This window comes from Ranitomeya imitator, chromosome 8 (assembly GCF_032444005.1).
Source record: "Ranitomeya imitator isolate aRanImi1 chromosome 8, aRanImi1.pri, whole genome shotgun sequence".
NCBI classification, from domain to species: domain Eukaryota; kingdom Metazoa; phylum Chordata; class Amphibia; order Anura; family Dendrobatidae; genus Ranitomeya; species Ranitomeya imitator.
Window position 1 is genome coordinate 184731316 of NC_091289.1, and position 16665 is coordinate 184747980.

Genomic DNA, 16665 nt, shown 5'->3' on the forward strand with positions numbered 1-16665 from the left:
GGCTGACTGTGGTCTACAAAGACTGAACATTCGTCCTGTCTATCACTGCTCTCATGTCAATGCTTTCTAGGTTCCCTATCGGTCTCTGCTCTCTGACCCTCCATAATGTGTCATCATCCCATAATCCGAGACCGGCAGAGGATTGGTAAAATCTCGGCAGGAGATTGCTGAATTTTTTGTTATTTTATAATATTGGCGACTAGGATCCATATGGGGTCTCTCCAGAGCATAATAAACATAGGGTGAAAAAATGCTAATCGTGGGGCTCACCTGTCCCACTTCCGAATCCCCACCCCCACCCTGTCCTCCGCGCAGACCCTGCCGGCCTCTTCTTTACTTCTTTAACCAGAAGTTATTTAGATGGAGTTATGCAAAGGTTGCCATCCCCTTTAAGTGGAGCGTCATAGCCCTGATACTCCGCGGCTGATCCTCTTCTCGCCAATATCAATTCTCCTTTTAAAATTGTAATTCACAATTAATATTCATCCCTGAAATCTTCAGCATCTGATCCCCTCTAAACAGATTTTTTTTTTTTTTTATTTGCTCTTCTTCTTTTCTTTTCCTTTCATCCCTCGTAATCGTTTCCATTATATTCCAAATGATTTATGCTAATTTTAGTGCTCCGGCACAGGACATATCGCCAATTATACCTGGCATTTTGCATTCATTAAATTTAGCGATTTTATGAAGATTATGTAAGGAGAAAAAAAAATAAAAAGAGGAAATGATTAGTCTAAATATAAAAACGACTTCCTCGCGGCTCATTGCACCGAAACACTTAGCTCAATCTCCGGTAGGTCCTTAAACACAAATATGGCAGCTATTAGCATCCTCTCCAGTCAGGCGGAAGATTGGACCCACGGGCCTCGTAAACAATGTACTTTTTGGGGAAGATTACACCTCTGAACACAGCTGGGAATGGCGCCATTAGGAAATCCATCACCATTGTCTTGTTGACAGGATAACAACATTTCACTCTTTATCTTTTTTTGGAGGGGCTACATTTGATTTTCATCAACCTCGCGGACTCGGCGCTGCTTCTTGTCGACGCCGAGAAAAGTTACAAAATAACTAGTGGGGTAGTAGGTGTCAACAACAACGTTCTCACGTGACCCATCCCAATACACGGCTGGGATAAAACTAAAGGCGGTTTTCTCCCTCTTCGAAAGTGAATGGTTTAAATCGTTAAGGACTTGTAAAATCGAGCAACTCTGCAATTTACCTCATATTAAAAATCCTCTCCTTTCTCAAGAACGTAGGGTTTTTAATCATTTTAGCATGCTACTTGTCGCTTAGGTGACCGGCCACCTCTGCGTTCTATCAATAGTAGCTGGTTTCTCAAGCTAGGAGCGCAGCACTTACAAGCTCTTTCCTATAAAGCTTGTAAGCGCTGCACTGAAGCTGGCCGGATCGCTAGATCCTGAAACTTCAGTGCCCTCATGCTCCTCCTAAGCTGCAGAAGCAAAATAGCCTTTGTTTGCAGTATTGTAGATGGACAGTTCAAGGCCATGGTCGCCTCCATAACTTTAATCCGAATCTGTCAATCATTCAGGAGCGCACCGCCCCCTAGGAAGTAGTAATCAAGGGAGCAGTGTGCTCTTGAAGACAGAACATGGGTCATACCCTTTAAAAAGGGAGAAGAGAGTAAGTATTCAGTGCCGTCCATATGTCCTATTTGTGACCCCCTCTAAATCAGAACAGACCCATGAAGTCCATTGTAGCCCATGTTATGAAATACTGCAATGCGTGGTCAGTCGTAGCTTCTCCTGGCAAGAAAAGCAGCAACTCTAACATACTCCATTCCGCTAAATCTGTATATAATGTTTTATGTTATTTTATACGATAAAATAACAGTATCACAGGAGGAAGGAGGCTTCCGCGCTCATACAATATGGAAGCGTACAATTTTTACACCTTCACGCTAATCCTTTTCAATGTCATCAGCGAAACAATTTTGTGTTCATTAATGGACTCCCTGCTGGGTCTGGACTCCGAGGAAGGATAATTTTGCAGAAGATGTTAAGTGCGTTGAATAAGTAAACCGTAATATTAGATATTTAAATTGCTGCCTGCTGTGTACATGGTCTATAATATAAAGAATCAGTAGGAAAATGTTAGAAAAAATGAATGCAAAATGAAAATAGTTACTTTTAGCCGCCAATGAGAACTTTGTTTTATTTTATGATGTATTATGAATAGTAAAAATATGAAACTTTATTGGCAACGTTATTTGATAACTCTGTCTTCCCTGCCTTCTTCTTGTGATAGGTTTCTCCCTGTCAGGTGTTACAAGCAGGAGGCAGTGGAGACTGGATGAAGCTACATCTCATAAATTCACTGGAGATTATGGACCAGCACTTACAGAGATAGAGAGGCAGAGTCAGGGGAGAATTATGACTCTGCAGCTCATCATTGTGTAGAGTCATGTACCAGATCATTACTTGCTCACATTACACATCTAGTTCTATGAAGGACAAATGGAAGAAGAAGGAGGGCAGAATTCATTGTAGATAGGTCTAGAAGCAGCAAGGAGGGATTTGCCAAGTGTTGATGATATCCTGTAAGTCACAGAAAATAAAAAACAACATAGAAGAGAATGTACTGAACTGGTGGTCAGCCTGGAGATCACATGCCCCTATTGTGCTTAATGGAAAGGGCCGAAATGTATGGATACAGCAGAGCAAGTTACAGAGCTGCTGGAATACGGCTGGTGAGCAAACCTTATAGCTCCGATTAATTATTTGCATTTAATTTTCTTTTATGTCTTGTGGTTTCCGTTGCCATTTTTCGCTTCTAATTCTTGATAAGAGTGCACGCCGTTAAAAAATTTTTGAGTAAACTTAAAAATCATCTTGATTCTTGTCATTAACCCCTTAACCATTGTGTGTCACAAAATTGCACAAAAATTATGCAAAAAAGGTTTCTGCCATCCATAAAATAACACCAGGGTGGGGGGAAGGTGGCGACAGACTGTCGTACATTTGTGACAAATATTGCAACTTTTCAAAAAGTAAAAACAAAAATGATGAAACAAGTGAAAAACATTTACTCAATGAACAAAAAAAAAAAATAGGCAAATACATATGTGGAGAAACGGGGGCCAGCAGGCGCTCTGGTCTGCTAGCCAAAAACCACATGAACCAGGGATTATCCCACCGAACACTTGCTCTTTCGCCGTGGGTGTAACGCTACTCAGACAACACAGGGTGAGGGTAAAACAGTGCGGCAATACTTTAATGAACCACATAACAGGCAAATAACAAGTAGAACAGTCCCAGCACAATACCCAAGATGGTGCAAATTACAGTCTCACCCTTCTGCTGACTCTCCGGGATAAAGGCAGCTGCAACTTCAGAGCTTCCATAGCCGACTACCCCACCTGTGGCATGTCCAGAGAGGAGGTAACGACAAGCAAGCTTTGGAAGATGGCAGTCCATTGAGGTACAAGGCCAGGTGACTGGAGTGTCACAACCTGGCTTCTCCGAAGAACTCCATGGAGCCAGGTGACCAATGGGTCCCATTTCTGGCTTTGCCAAACGTATTCATAGGGCTCAGGTGACCAGTGGGTCAAAATCCTGAGTACCTCAAATATATCCATTGTTCGGTGCGGGTCAATAGAGCAGATCTGTATTGTTTCAGCTGGGACTGTGGTCCCATAAGCTGGCATCCTACAGAATATCAAATGTCTGTCCGTCGTGATGGAGCCATGATCTGGCAGCTATACTGTAGAGTGTTCCTGGCAGTGGTTTTGAAAAAAGTCTCTAGTTCTTTAGATCTCTGGATCTCTTGGCTGTCTGGATGTATGGTTATATCTGTATATGGAGGTATCTCTGTTACAGAGGTGTATATATCCTCTTTTTATTGTTAACAACTGTCCTTCAAGCCATCATCCAGAGGTAAAAGGGAAGAATGATGGCAAGATCAACTCGCATCATTTAATTATTTAATCTAGTTGCACAGCTTTTCCTCCTGATTTGCAGGTCAACAAGCTAGCTGGCCTGGACAATGTATATTCAACATATCAGCAAACATCATAGTTCAATTATCCTGCGTCTCTAGTCACCCAGGATAACAGCACAATATGTTACAACAAACATCAACTTAAAACTCAATATAACAGGCTTTTATGAACAAAAGCCAGTGTTTTCTTGATCAACCAGAAAGAAACACATAAATTGAAAAGTCAAGATATAGATAACAGTCTATTCCTCCTGGCTTGAAGAAAATAGACATTTGGTTAATTAAGACAAAATGCCGTGTTGTCACAACATATAAAATAGATTTTAGGGGTAAATTAAAGAAAGAATAAGATGCAAATTAAAAACAGATGAAAAACATCAAAACCTAAACAAAAAAGTACAAATCTAATAATGAATCAGGCCATTTATGTGAAAAGAAAAAACACAAAAATGGAGGCTGAGTTACTTTAGAAAAATATTACCGTTACCCAACTTTCCAGAAGGTCATAGAATTCACAATCAGTTTAATATGTTTTCAAAAGGTTTTTAACTATTTACAAAGTTTTTAACATTTGTTGACAAAAGAGGCTTATTTTCCATTGTGGAATGGTTTGGGAGACAGGATTCTTACAACTATAAGGCTATGTGCACACGTTGCGGATTTTGCTGCGGATCCGCAGTGGATTGGCCGCTGCAGATTCGCAGCAGTTTTCCCTGAGTTTACAGTACCATGTAAACCTATGGAAAACAAAATCCGCAGTGCATATGCTGCGGAAACGTAGCGTTGTTTATTCCGCAGCATGTCAATTCTTTGTGCGGATTCCGCAGCGGTTTACATCTGCTCCATAATAGGAATCCGCAGGTGTAAAACCGCAGGTGGAATCCGCACAAAATCCGCAAAAAAAATTGTGGTAATTCCGCAGGTAAACCGCAGTGCGAATTACCTCCGGATTTACCAAAATCAGTCCGGAAAAATCCGCAGGACTTTCGGCAACATGTGCAGGTAGCCTAAGTGTTTTCAAGGCGTGGGTCCTCAGAAGATCTCAGGTCGCCCCATTGCTGAGAGTGACCATTGGACTTAATCCTCTTCTCAGTGCTGTTTTTTCTAACAACTGATATAAGTAATTAAAGACGCTCTCAGCTCTTGCTAATGAAAAATTCAAGCTTCGAGGGATAAACTCATACAATTCAAATGAAAGCTATGCTGCTATATAAGGATGTAGCAGAACTGAACTACAGATTCGCGCTTCGATTTTTTTGTTTCATTTTTCAATACTTTTTCCTATTGAACAGAAGCAGAGGTACATGATAAAATTATTGCAGCCTCAACCACCACCAGGGGGAGCTCTTAAATTTGTACGACGCCTATGGAAGAAATCTGTTTGCCACAACCTACTGGGTGCCCTCAAATGATGGAATTAAGTGGTTTTCATCTTCTGCAGGAAAGTGTCCAGGCTTCTTGCATGTTGGAGAGCAGTGTGTTGCTGCTTGGACTACTGAAGTCATTGGTGCCACTTTTCCAAACTCTGAGCTATTGCAATGCGGCAGCAAAAGCAACTTTGCCTCTGCAACATTGGAGAAACACAGTTGCACTGAAGCCGTCTGAGTACGGAGCTAAAAGTGCGCCCCAGCGAACCAATGAGCTTCAGAGCAGCACTTACAAGCCCTATAGAAAAGAGCTTGTAAATGCTGTGCACTCCTTGCCTAGGAGGCCGGCCACCGCTCATCGACTACTATTGTGTCCAGTAACCTGGTAATAAGCAATAAACAATCAAATTTTGTAAAAATCCCGATATTTTTAAGAAAGTAAAGTATTTTTAATAACAAGTTCCGGTAACTCGCTTGTTTTTATAATAACTTTGAAAGTTTATCCATTAAAGAACACAAGGCAATCCCTTTAATCAGCACACAATTTTGAACCCTACAAATTCGCAATACGTAAAGTTTAACCAGGAGTGTCTGAAACATAACATTTTCCACATTTATGGCATTGGAAATGCAAAAATCTTACCTGGTTTAATGATTTCACACTTTTCAGGAATTTTTTCATGAAAGTTCATTACCTGCAGATAAAGAAAAACAAAAAGTTACATTTCTCTATTCCTGGATACATTGTAGACAAATGAATAAAGAGAAAAATCATTACTAAAACATAAGTGACGAACGCCTGTGACTACAAACATCGGCAGCACAAATCTCTCTCCAGTTCAGTTTGTTACAGTGTATCAGTGCAGGTAAAATGTATCGTTCTCACATCTGCGCTCACAGAGGATTGTCCAGACTGGATACAATTGTAGCAACCTTTCAGTTGTGGGTAATATTCCATTAGAACTGGATTTCAGCGTTTGGATGCAAACCACAATGTTCCCCTTCACTGGCAGCAAGCAGAGATCTTGCAATCGGCCAGAAAATATAACACGCGTGCAAATTAATAAATTTATAAAGTAATAAAATCTATTCTAATGTTGCAGGTTGTTTACACAAGGGATAAGGGTTATTTACATCGCATTAGATCCAGAGCGGTACTATGGACATAACCAGCATCTGTCAGATGGTCCCCAAGCAATGCCCAACGCGTTTCCCCCCCCATAGGGAATGGCGGGGGTTCATCAGGGGTAATGCAGTCACATAAAAGATGAAGGTGCTGTAACGGCCGTTATCTGACAGATGCTGGTTATGTCCATAGTACCGCTCTGGATTTTGTGGCAGCAGCCGGGTTCAAACCATGAGAATACAACAAGTAGATGAGTATATTGGTGACATCTAAGTCTGATTGTCTATTTCTGCACCATTAGGACGATTGTGTCCTTAAATTCTCATGTGTTATATATTTTGATGAAGTTTCGCCACTTTATTGTTTAGTGGTGATTGTGATCCCAGGTGCTGCCTTGTAGCTTGTCTTTTTGTCCACTCTGTGTCATGGTTGTTGTGCCATATTTATGGACACATACTAGTTGTTATTTTTACATCAAATACTGATATACAATGTCACGAGAGTGGTTTCTCAGTTGAGTGCTGGGTTTCTGTTTGTGGACATTAATATTGCTGCACCCAGCATACCCGTATTTGGGCAGTATCATATTACCTGGAGGCTAACATAGTGCCTCCACTATAACATTATTGGCTTACCCTTTGTGGTATAGCATTAGAGTACAGTGTTATTTTCTGTGATTTCCAAATTTATTATCTATCTATTTTTGGGACCTTATTTTCTCGTTTTGTGTTTTTTTTTTCCCTCTCTTCTACGGGTATCGCGGTGTTTGTGGGACAATATCTGTTTGTCTATCCTTAATCTTAGGGATTATTAGGGACCCTAGGGCTAGCCGCCGTTGAGTGGGGGCGCCTACCGCAGTAAAGTAGGGTGCCAACCTCCACTGGCAGGCAGGTGATTAGTATAGGTGTTGAGAGTAGGGCGTATTTAGCCTTTCTTCTATTTTAGGTCCTTAATAGGGCCTTAAAGGGTTAGCCGTCGAGGAGTGGGGGCGCCAACCGCAGAAAAGTAGGGTGCCAACCTCCACTGCCAGGTAGGACTCATTGTAGTTCATTCTAGGGTCCATTAGGTACATTTAATACTGTTTTAATATCTTGGATAAATATAGTTTTTTAATGGTATCATTAAAAGTTATTTTTTAGGGATCTCTGTTTCTTGTTTTGGTGGTTATATGTCTCTGAGATTCCGTACTATTGTTATTGGGTTTTTCAAGTGAAGACGTACCATATGTGATGTGGGAGAAGAAAACTCCCCTCTCGCCGCCGCGACTTGATTCATTTAGCGCGATGTAAATGAGTTTGGCAGCGCCGCGGTTTGCACACGGACGCCCTTATTGCTCCTCCGTGTATAACAAGCGCGATCTTTGTATATGTTACTAGTGGAAATAGAAGAGCAGAGGAAACGGATTATCAGGTGTGGAGTCCGCCATGCTGAGACTTATTATATGGAGGTAAAGCCGAAAATGCAGTCAGCAGAGGAAATGCCCAAGCAATGGAAAAGCAAAATATGATGGCAGCAATATATTAAGAGGATAAAAACTTTGATGGGAGGAGGATGACGAGGAGGAGAGGCAGAAGGAGGGGGCAGAAGGAGGGGGCAGGAGGAGGAGTGCTTCTTTAAGTAAAAAATATGTCTCAAAGATTGAAATCCCCTTTAAGAATATATTCAGCTAAACCTTATTTCTATGTGTGAACTAAAACCTATCGGACAAATTTCAGATCTTCACTATCTCGAACAGGCTCGGACTGGCCCACCGGAGAACAGGAGGATTCTCCGGTGGGCCCTGGCACTGAAACCTGCTGGCATACTGGCCAGCAGCTGCCTAGGGCCCCCACTGCTCCAGGGGCCCCAAGCCACTGGCTATGGGGCCCCTGAGTCAAGGGGACCCGTCCTGTGCCAGTAGCAGCAGCTGGAGACAGGATCTTGTCCCCGCTGCTAAAGCAAAATGAATATTCACGCTTCCCCACGCCCCTATGGGCTTGTAGAAGCGTGAATACCATTTCTCTTTATTAGCAGGCAGCGTTAGCCGCAGGGTGCAGCTAACACTGCCCGCATGTAAAGCCGCACCACACACTCACAAAGTACCGCACACCCACACACAGCACAGCACCGCACACATACACACGCAGGCACACAGACTCACAGAGCAGCTCACCTCCCGGCGTCATGCTTCCTGTCTGAGACCGCCCAGCTGGATGACGTCATCATCCAGCATGCTGTCTCAGTCAGAAAGCTTCCAGCGAGGAAGAAGCTGCTGGGATGAGCTGCTGCAGGGAGGTGAGCTGTGCTGTGTGCCTGCATGTGTGTGTGTGAGAGTGTGTGTGTGTGTGTGATGATGAGCTGCGGTGAGCTGTGTGTGTGTGTGTGTGTGTGGTGAAGGACAATGATATTGGTGGGGGGAGACAATGATGGAGGTGATGGGCAATGATGGTGGTGCGGGGAGACAATGATGGAGGTGATGGGCAATGATGGTGGAGGGAAGACAATGATGGGGGTGATGGGCAATGATGGTGGTGGTGGGGAGGCAATGATGGAGGTGAGGGGAGGCAATGATGGAAGTGATGTGCAATGATGGTGGGGGAGACAATGATGGAGGTGATGGGCAATCATGGTGAGGGAGGGAATGTTGGAGGTGATGTGCAATGAGGGTGAGGGGAGGCAATGATGGAAGTGATGGGCAATGATGGTGGGGGAGGCAATGATGGAGGTGATAGGTAATGGTGGTATGGGAGGCAATGATGGAGGTGATGGGCAATGATGGTGGTGACGATGGAGGTGATGAAATGGACAATGATGGTGGGGGAGGAGGCGATGATGCAGGTGGTGGAATGGGCAGTGATGGAGATGGTGGGGGAGAAGGCAATGGTGGAGGTGGTGATGAGGACAATGATGGGGGTGGAGAGGGGCTGCATTATACTTTGTGGGGGGACTGCATTATTCTCAGGGGACTACATTCTATTATGGGGGGCGACATCATACTATGTGAGGGGGCTACAGTAAACTCTATGGGGGGCTGCATTATATTATGTGGTGGGGCTGCATTCTCTCAGGGGACTACATTATATTCTGTGGTGGCTGCATTATACTATATGAGGGAGGCAGCATTATAACCTATGAGGGTGCTACATTATATTCTATTTTGGGGACTGCTTTATACCTGAGGGGGTTGCATTATATTTTATGGGGTGCTGCATTATATTCTATGAGAGGGGACTGCGTTATATTTTATGAGGGGGCTAAATTATATTCTGTGAGGGGGCTACCCCAACCCCTGCTACATAATTAAGATGTGAACTACCTTATATTATACCCTGATATTAGCGCGTTTTACTGCACAATTGGTGGTCTTGTATCTATTTCTATGTAGCTACATAGTGGGCCCAAAGAAGGATTTTCTCTGGTGGGCCCAAGGTGCTCCAGTCCGACGCTGATTTCGAATGATCCGTCCATCAAACTTCTATCTATCTATCTATCTATCTATCTATCTACTATATCATCTATTATATATCTATTATCTATCATCTATCTATTATCTATCTATCTATTATCTATTATATCATCTATGTAATTTCTATCTATTATCTATCTATCAATCATTTTCTATCTAGCTAATGTCAATCAATCTATCCATCTATCCTCTATTATCTATCTATACATCCTTCTATCCATCCATTTATGTATCCACCAATCCGCCCGTCCATCTGTCTATCCATCCATCCATCCATCCATCCATCTTATTTCACTAATCATGTGCAGAAAGCAGGAAGGGTTCAGGAGGGAAATGGTTAATATTCCACCAGTAAGTGGTTGGGGGTAATGGGAGTCCTAATACCCATTATATATAGGTCCGGCCATTAATTCCTCGTTGCCCTCTGTGGTTACATTGTGTAATCAGCCTCATTAGAGGATGATGAATGAATGATACAATGTTGCAGTTTACGTCCAGTATTTTTTATACAAACATTTTAATTAGAAGTAATGGCTTTGCCGAGAGAACATTGCGTCCTGTCTCTGAAAGCGAAAAAGTCCGACCCTCCGAGCAGCAGCCGCAACTGGTGAAGGTTATGAGAGAAGCGATCCGTCATTTAGATCCACGCCAGTAAATAAGATCTGAAGAACACGGACTACTTTCCCTCTGATTACTCCCCTGCACTTTGGTGTCATTCTCAATCTACGTATTTCCCTTCCTGCGCTGCAGGCGGAAAAGCGAGAGAATCAGTCTAATGCAATATGACACGGCAAAAAGAAGCAGACAAGATGTGTCACTGCAATCAGCCTTCTGGATGGGGACGAGAGACTCATAAAACCACCGCGCCGAGCGCTCAGTCACATCAGCTCACCCCAAATATCAGCCCAAATATCATTCCAAATATCACCCCAAATATCACCCCAAATATCACCCCACATATCACCCCACATATCAGCCCACATATCAGCCCAAATATCAGCCCAAATATCATTCCAAATATTACCCCACATATCACCCCAAATATCACCCCAAATATCAGCCCAAATATCACCCCAAATATCAGCCCAAATATCAGCCCACATATCACCCCAAATATCACCCCAAATATCACCCCAAATATCACCCCAAATATCACCCCACATATCACCCCAAATATCAGCCCAAATATCACCACACATATCACCCCAAATATCACCCCACATATCACCCCAAATATCAGCCCACATATCAGCCCAAATATCAGCCCACATATCAGCCCAAATATCAGCCCAAATATCACCCCAAATATCACCCCACATATCACCCCACATATCACCCCAAATATCAGCCCATATATCACCCCACATATCAGCCCACATATCAGCCCAAATATCAGCCCAAATATCATTCCAAATATTACCCCACATATCACCCCAAATATCACCCCAAATATCAGCCCAAATATCACCCCACATATCAGCCCAAATATCAGCCCACATATCACCCCAAATATCACCCCAAATATCACCCCAAATATCAGCCCAAATATCAGCCCAAATATCACCCCAAATATCACCCCACATATCAGCCCAAATATCACCCCACATATCACCCCAAATATCAGCCCACATATCAGCCCAAATATCAGCCCAAATATCAGCCCACATATCAGCCCAAATATCAGCCCACATATCACCCCAAATATCACCCCACATATCACCCCAAATATCACCCCATATATCACCCCAAATATCAGCCCAAATATCAGTCCACATATCACCCCAAATATCAGCCCAAATATCAGCCCAAATATCACCCCAAATATCACCCCACATATCACCCCAAATATCAGCCCAAATATCACCCCACATATCACCCCACATATCACCCCAAATATCAGCCCACATATCAGCCCAAATATCAGCCCAAATATCAGCCCAAATATCAGCCCAAATATCAGCCCAAATATCACCCCAAATATCACCCCACATATCACCCCACATATCACCCCATATATCACCCCACATATCAGCCCACATATCAGCCCAAATATCATTCCAAATATTACCCCACATATCACCCCAAATATCACCCCAAATATCAGCCCAAATATCACCCCAAATATCAGCCCAAATATCACCCCAAATATCACCCCAAATATCACCCCAAATATCATCCCAAATATCACCCCACATATCAGCCCAAATATCACCCCACATATCACCCCAAATATCAGCCCACATATCAGCCCAAATATCAGCCCAAATATCAGCCCACATATCAGCCCAAATATCAGCCCACATATCACCCCAAATATCACCCCACATATCACCCCAAATATCACCCCATATATCACCCCAAATATCAGCCCAAATATCAGCCCACATATCACCCCACATATCACCCCAAATATCACCCCATATATCACCCCAAATATCAGCCCAAATATCAGCCCAAATATCACCCCACATATCACCCCACATATCAGCCCAAATATCACCCCAAATATCACCCCACATATCACCCCACATATCACCCCACATATCAGCCCACATATCAGCCCAAATATCAGCCCAAATATCATTCCAAATATTACCCCACATATCACCCCAAATATCACCCCAAATATCAGCCCAAATATCACCCCAAATATCAGCCCAAATATCAGCCCACATATCACCCCAAATATCACCCCAAATATCAGCCCAAATATCATTCCAAATATTACCCCACATATCACCCCAAATATCACCCCAAATATCAGCCCAAATATCACCCCAAATATCAGCCCAAATATCAGCCCAAATATCATTCCAAATATTACCCCACATATCACCCCAAATATCACCCCAAATATCAGCCCAAATATCACCCCACATATCACCCCACATATCAGCCCAAATATCACCCCAAATATCACCCCACATATCACCCCAAATATCAGCCCAAATATCAGCCCAAATATCAGCCCAAATATCACCCCACATATCAGCCCATGTAGCGCTATATATCATGTGATGTATCACCCCAAATATCAACCCATAGGCCACTTTATATATCACCCCATATATCACCTGATGCATCACCCCGTAGGTTACCCCACAAGTCACCTTATATATCACCTGATAAATTGCCCCATAAGTTACTCCATATGTCACCCCATATAGCACCTGATGCATCACCCTGTAGGTTACCCCACATGTCCCCCCTATTTATCACCCCAAATTCATCCCATATACAGTGGGGCAAAAAAGTATTTAGTCAGTCAGCAATAGTGCAAGTTCCACCACTTAAAAAGATGAGAGGCGTCTGTAATTTACATCATAGGTAGACCTCAACTATGGGAGACAAACTGAGAAAAAAAATCCAGAAAATCACATTGTCTGTTTTTTTAACATTTTATTTGCATATTATGGTGGAAAATAAGTATTTGGTCAGAAACAAAATTTCATCTCAATACTTTGTAATATATCCTTTGTTGGCAATGACAGAGGTCAAACGTTTTCTGTAAGTCTTCACAAGGTTGCCACACACTGTTGTTGGTATGTTGGCCCATTCCTCCATGCAGATCTCCTCTAGCGCAGTGATGTTTTTGGCTTTTCGCTTGGCAACACGGACTTTCAACTCCCTCCAAAGGTTTTCTATAGGGTTGAGATCTGGACACTGGCTAGGCCACTCTAGGACCTTGAAATGCTTCTTACGAAGCCACTCCTTCGTTGCCCTGGCGGTGTGCTTTGGATCATTGTCATGTTGAAAGACCCAGCCACGTTTCATCTTCAATGCCCTTGCTGATGGAAGGAGGTTTGCACTCAAAATCTCACGATACATGGCCCCATTCATTCTTTCATGTACCCGGATCAGTTGTCCTGGCCCCTTTGCAGAGAAACAGCCCCAAAGCATGATGTTTCCACCACCATGCTTTACAGTAGGTATGGTGTTTGATGGATGCAACTCAATATTCTTTTTCCTCCAAACACGACAAGTTGTGTTTCTACCAAACAGTTCCAGTTTGGTTTCATCAGACCATAGGAGATTCTCCCAAAACTCCTCTGGATCATCCAAATGCTCTCTAGCAAACTTCAGACGGGCCCGGACATGTACTGGCTTAAGCAGTGGGACACGTCTGGCACTGCAGGATCTGAGTCCATGGTGGCGTAGTGTGTTACTTATGGTAGGCCTTGTTACATTGGTCCCAGCTCTCTGCAGTTCATTCACTAGGTCCCCCCGCGTGGTTCTGGGATTTTTGCTCACCGTTCTTGTGATCATTCTGACCCCACGGGGTGGGATTTTGCGTGGAGCCCCAGATCGAGGGAGATTATCAGTGGTCTTTTATGTCTTCCATTTTCTAATTATTGCTCCCACTGTTGATTTCTTCACTCCAAGCTGGTTGGCTATTGCAGATTCAGTCTTCCCAGCCTGGTGCAGGGCTACAATTTTGTTTCTGGTGTCCTTTGACAGCTCTTTGGTCTTCACCATAGTGGAGTTTGGAGTCAGACTGTTTGAGGGTGTGCACAGGTGTCTTTTTATACTGATAACAAGTTTAAACAGGTGCCATTACTACAGGTAATGAGTGAAGGAAAGAGGAGACTCTTAAAGAAGAAGTTACAGGTCTGTGAGAGCCAGAAATCTTGATTGTTTGTTTCTGACCAAATACTTATTTTCCACCATAATATGCAAATAAAATGTTAAAAAAACAGACAATGTGATTTTCTGGATTTTTTTTCTCAGTTTGTCTCCCATAGTTGAGGTCTACCTATGATGTAAATTACAGACGCCTCTCATCTTTTTAAGTGGTAGAACTTGCACTATTGCTGACTGACTAAATACTTTTTTGCCCCACTGTATCACACCACATATCTCATACAGTACATCACACCATTTATCACTTTGAATATCATCGCCTGTATTCTGTTCTTAGAGTAGAATAAAACATTGCTTCACACTTATTGTCACGTTGCCGAAAGTCCAGAAAGAGATCAGAGAGTGTTGTGAAGTGCGTGTCCTTCACTACTGGGTGTTTGGTGCATTGTAACAGAAAGTGGGACTCATCCTCCCAGACCTCCTATCACACTGGTCGCACAGCCCTCTATTCCTGGCATTGTACGTCTGACTGATTTGATAACCAGACTGAGGATATCATTATATATTATATGTATCTATCTCAACTCCCTCCCCAAATATTTAGTCCTAAATATTGAAAAGAATAATTTCAAAACCTCCACGTTTGGTACCACATTGATGTCATAGATGTTGGATTATCACAATTATTATCAAAACTACACTTCTTTGGGAAACGGAATTAGCCTTTAAGTAAACAATGTAACAAATGACATTATACAAAATAACAAACAGAAGAATACTAAAGTAACAAACTGAGCAAAGTACAGGGAAAAGCACGAAGTATAAGAAAACGACCAAAGTAACAAACATCAGGAAACGGCAAACTATAAAGTAACGATCATCAGAGTATAGGAACAGCACAATTCCGCAGTGATGCGTATTTTTAACTTATGACATGTTCAATCCATAATGGATAACGCGGGGCGCTCCTAATGGACCCAAGGATTCACACCTTCACTTCATGTCAACTTCTATTCACAGGAACATTTCACCCTTGAGGAGCGGACGTGACATTCGTGCCTGGAACCATCATGCGCTATAACAGTGCAGTTCACACCAAACAGAAGAAAGAATAAATGTATCCACATCCTAAGTCATATTGCACGACTCGTTAAAGGGTTGATTGTGACTTGTAGGATCGCTACTTCCAACAGGTGGCGCTATAGAGTTTGAGTCCTCTTTTTCTCAGAAGAGGCAATTTGCATAAATGTATCCAGTAAGTTGTATATTGTGATCTCTGGCCCCCAATACATCGAGATCCCTGACCCCCTCATTGTGAATGTCCACATGTACAACTTCTGCTGTTCTGGGAAACATTAACAAAACCATCAATTCTAATACCGAAAAAATGTTTCATAGCATGTACTATATTAGAATCTCAGACATTCAGAAACTAGAGAAGAAAATCAATGTTTTATGTTTTACTCAAATCTGACAACAATGGAATATATAAGACGATCACAATCTCATCTAAAGTGTAACGCTAAGTTCACACATTGTATTTTTGCTGCATTTTTTCCCCCAACAGGAATAACCTGCTCTCTTGGCAGTAAAGAAGCTGGGTTTGCAACATTTTTGTTTCATTTTTTATGTATCTTGTGCATGTTGATAAAGTTCAATGCTCCCCCCCCCCCCCCAAAAAAAAAAATCTGATTTAACTTTCTTAGCTGTTAAAGCAAAAACTGATACCTGCGTTTTTTGCAGTTACCTATTGTTTCCTATTGGTGAAAAAACGCTGCAAATACGCTGAAAAAGACGCTAAAAGAATGGACATGCTGTAGTTTTCCAAATCAGTCAGGAAAATAAAACTCATAGACTTTGCTGGCACTATAAAACGCAGCTTAAAATTTGAATTAAAAAATTCATTGAAAAAAGCTGAAAAAATACCCAGAGTGAACATAGGCTAAAGTTTCCATTCTAATGTTATACATTGGAATAAAACGTACATTGAATAACCTTTATTAGCCAATTAGTTGACAACAAAGTGCAATCCTTACAAGCTCAATAATTGTTTTTTTTTTATTTTTTTAACCCCTTTACCCCCAAGGGTGGTTTGCACGTCAATGACCGGGCCAATTTTTACAATTCTGACCACTGTCCATTTATGAGGTAATAATAATAATAAATAATAAATAATGAGGTTATAA

The 16665-nt window shown here is 42.3% G+C and overlaps 2 protein-coding genes across 8 annotated transcripts in view; one reads left to right on the forward strand and one right to left on the reverse strand.

The window, feature by feature from the left end:
- The window catches only part of DAB1 (DAB adaptor protein 1), a 769394-nt gene that overhangs the window by 485049 nt on the left and 267680 nt on the right, over window positions 1-16665 (reverse strand). For all 7 annotated transcript variants that reach the window (XM_069738100.1, XM_069738103.1, XM_069738104.1 and 4 more), the window contains exon 2: window positions 5971-6022. The gene's annotated coding sequence lies outside the window, so the exon portion shown is untranslated. The remainder of the gene's footprint in view (window positions 1-5970; window positions 6023-16665) is intronic.
- LOC138648142 (mucin-3A-like) overlaps window positions 10681-16665 on the forward strand; it is a 57126-nt gene continuing 51141 nt past the window's right edge. The window contains exon 1 of the mRNA XM_069737646.1: window positions 10681-12917. Within this exon, the coding sequence (XP_069593747.1) occupies window positions 10681-12917 (2237 nt within the window). The remainder of the gene's footprint in view (window positions 12918-16665) is intronic.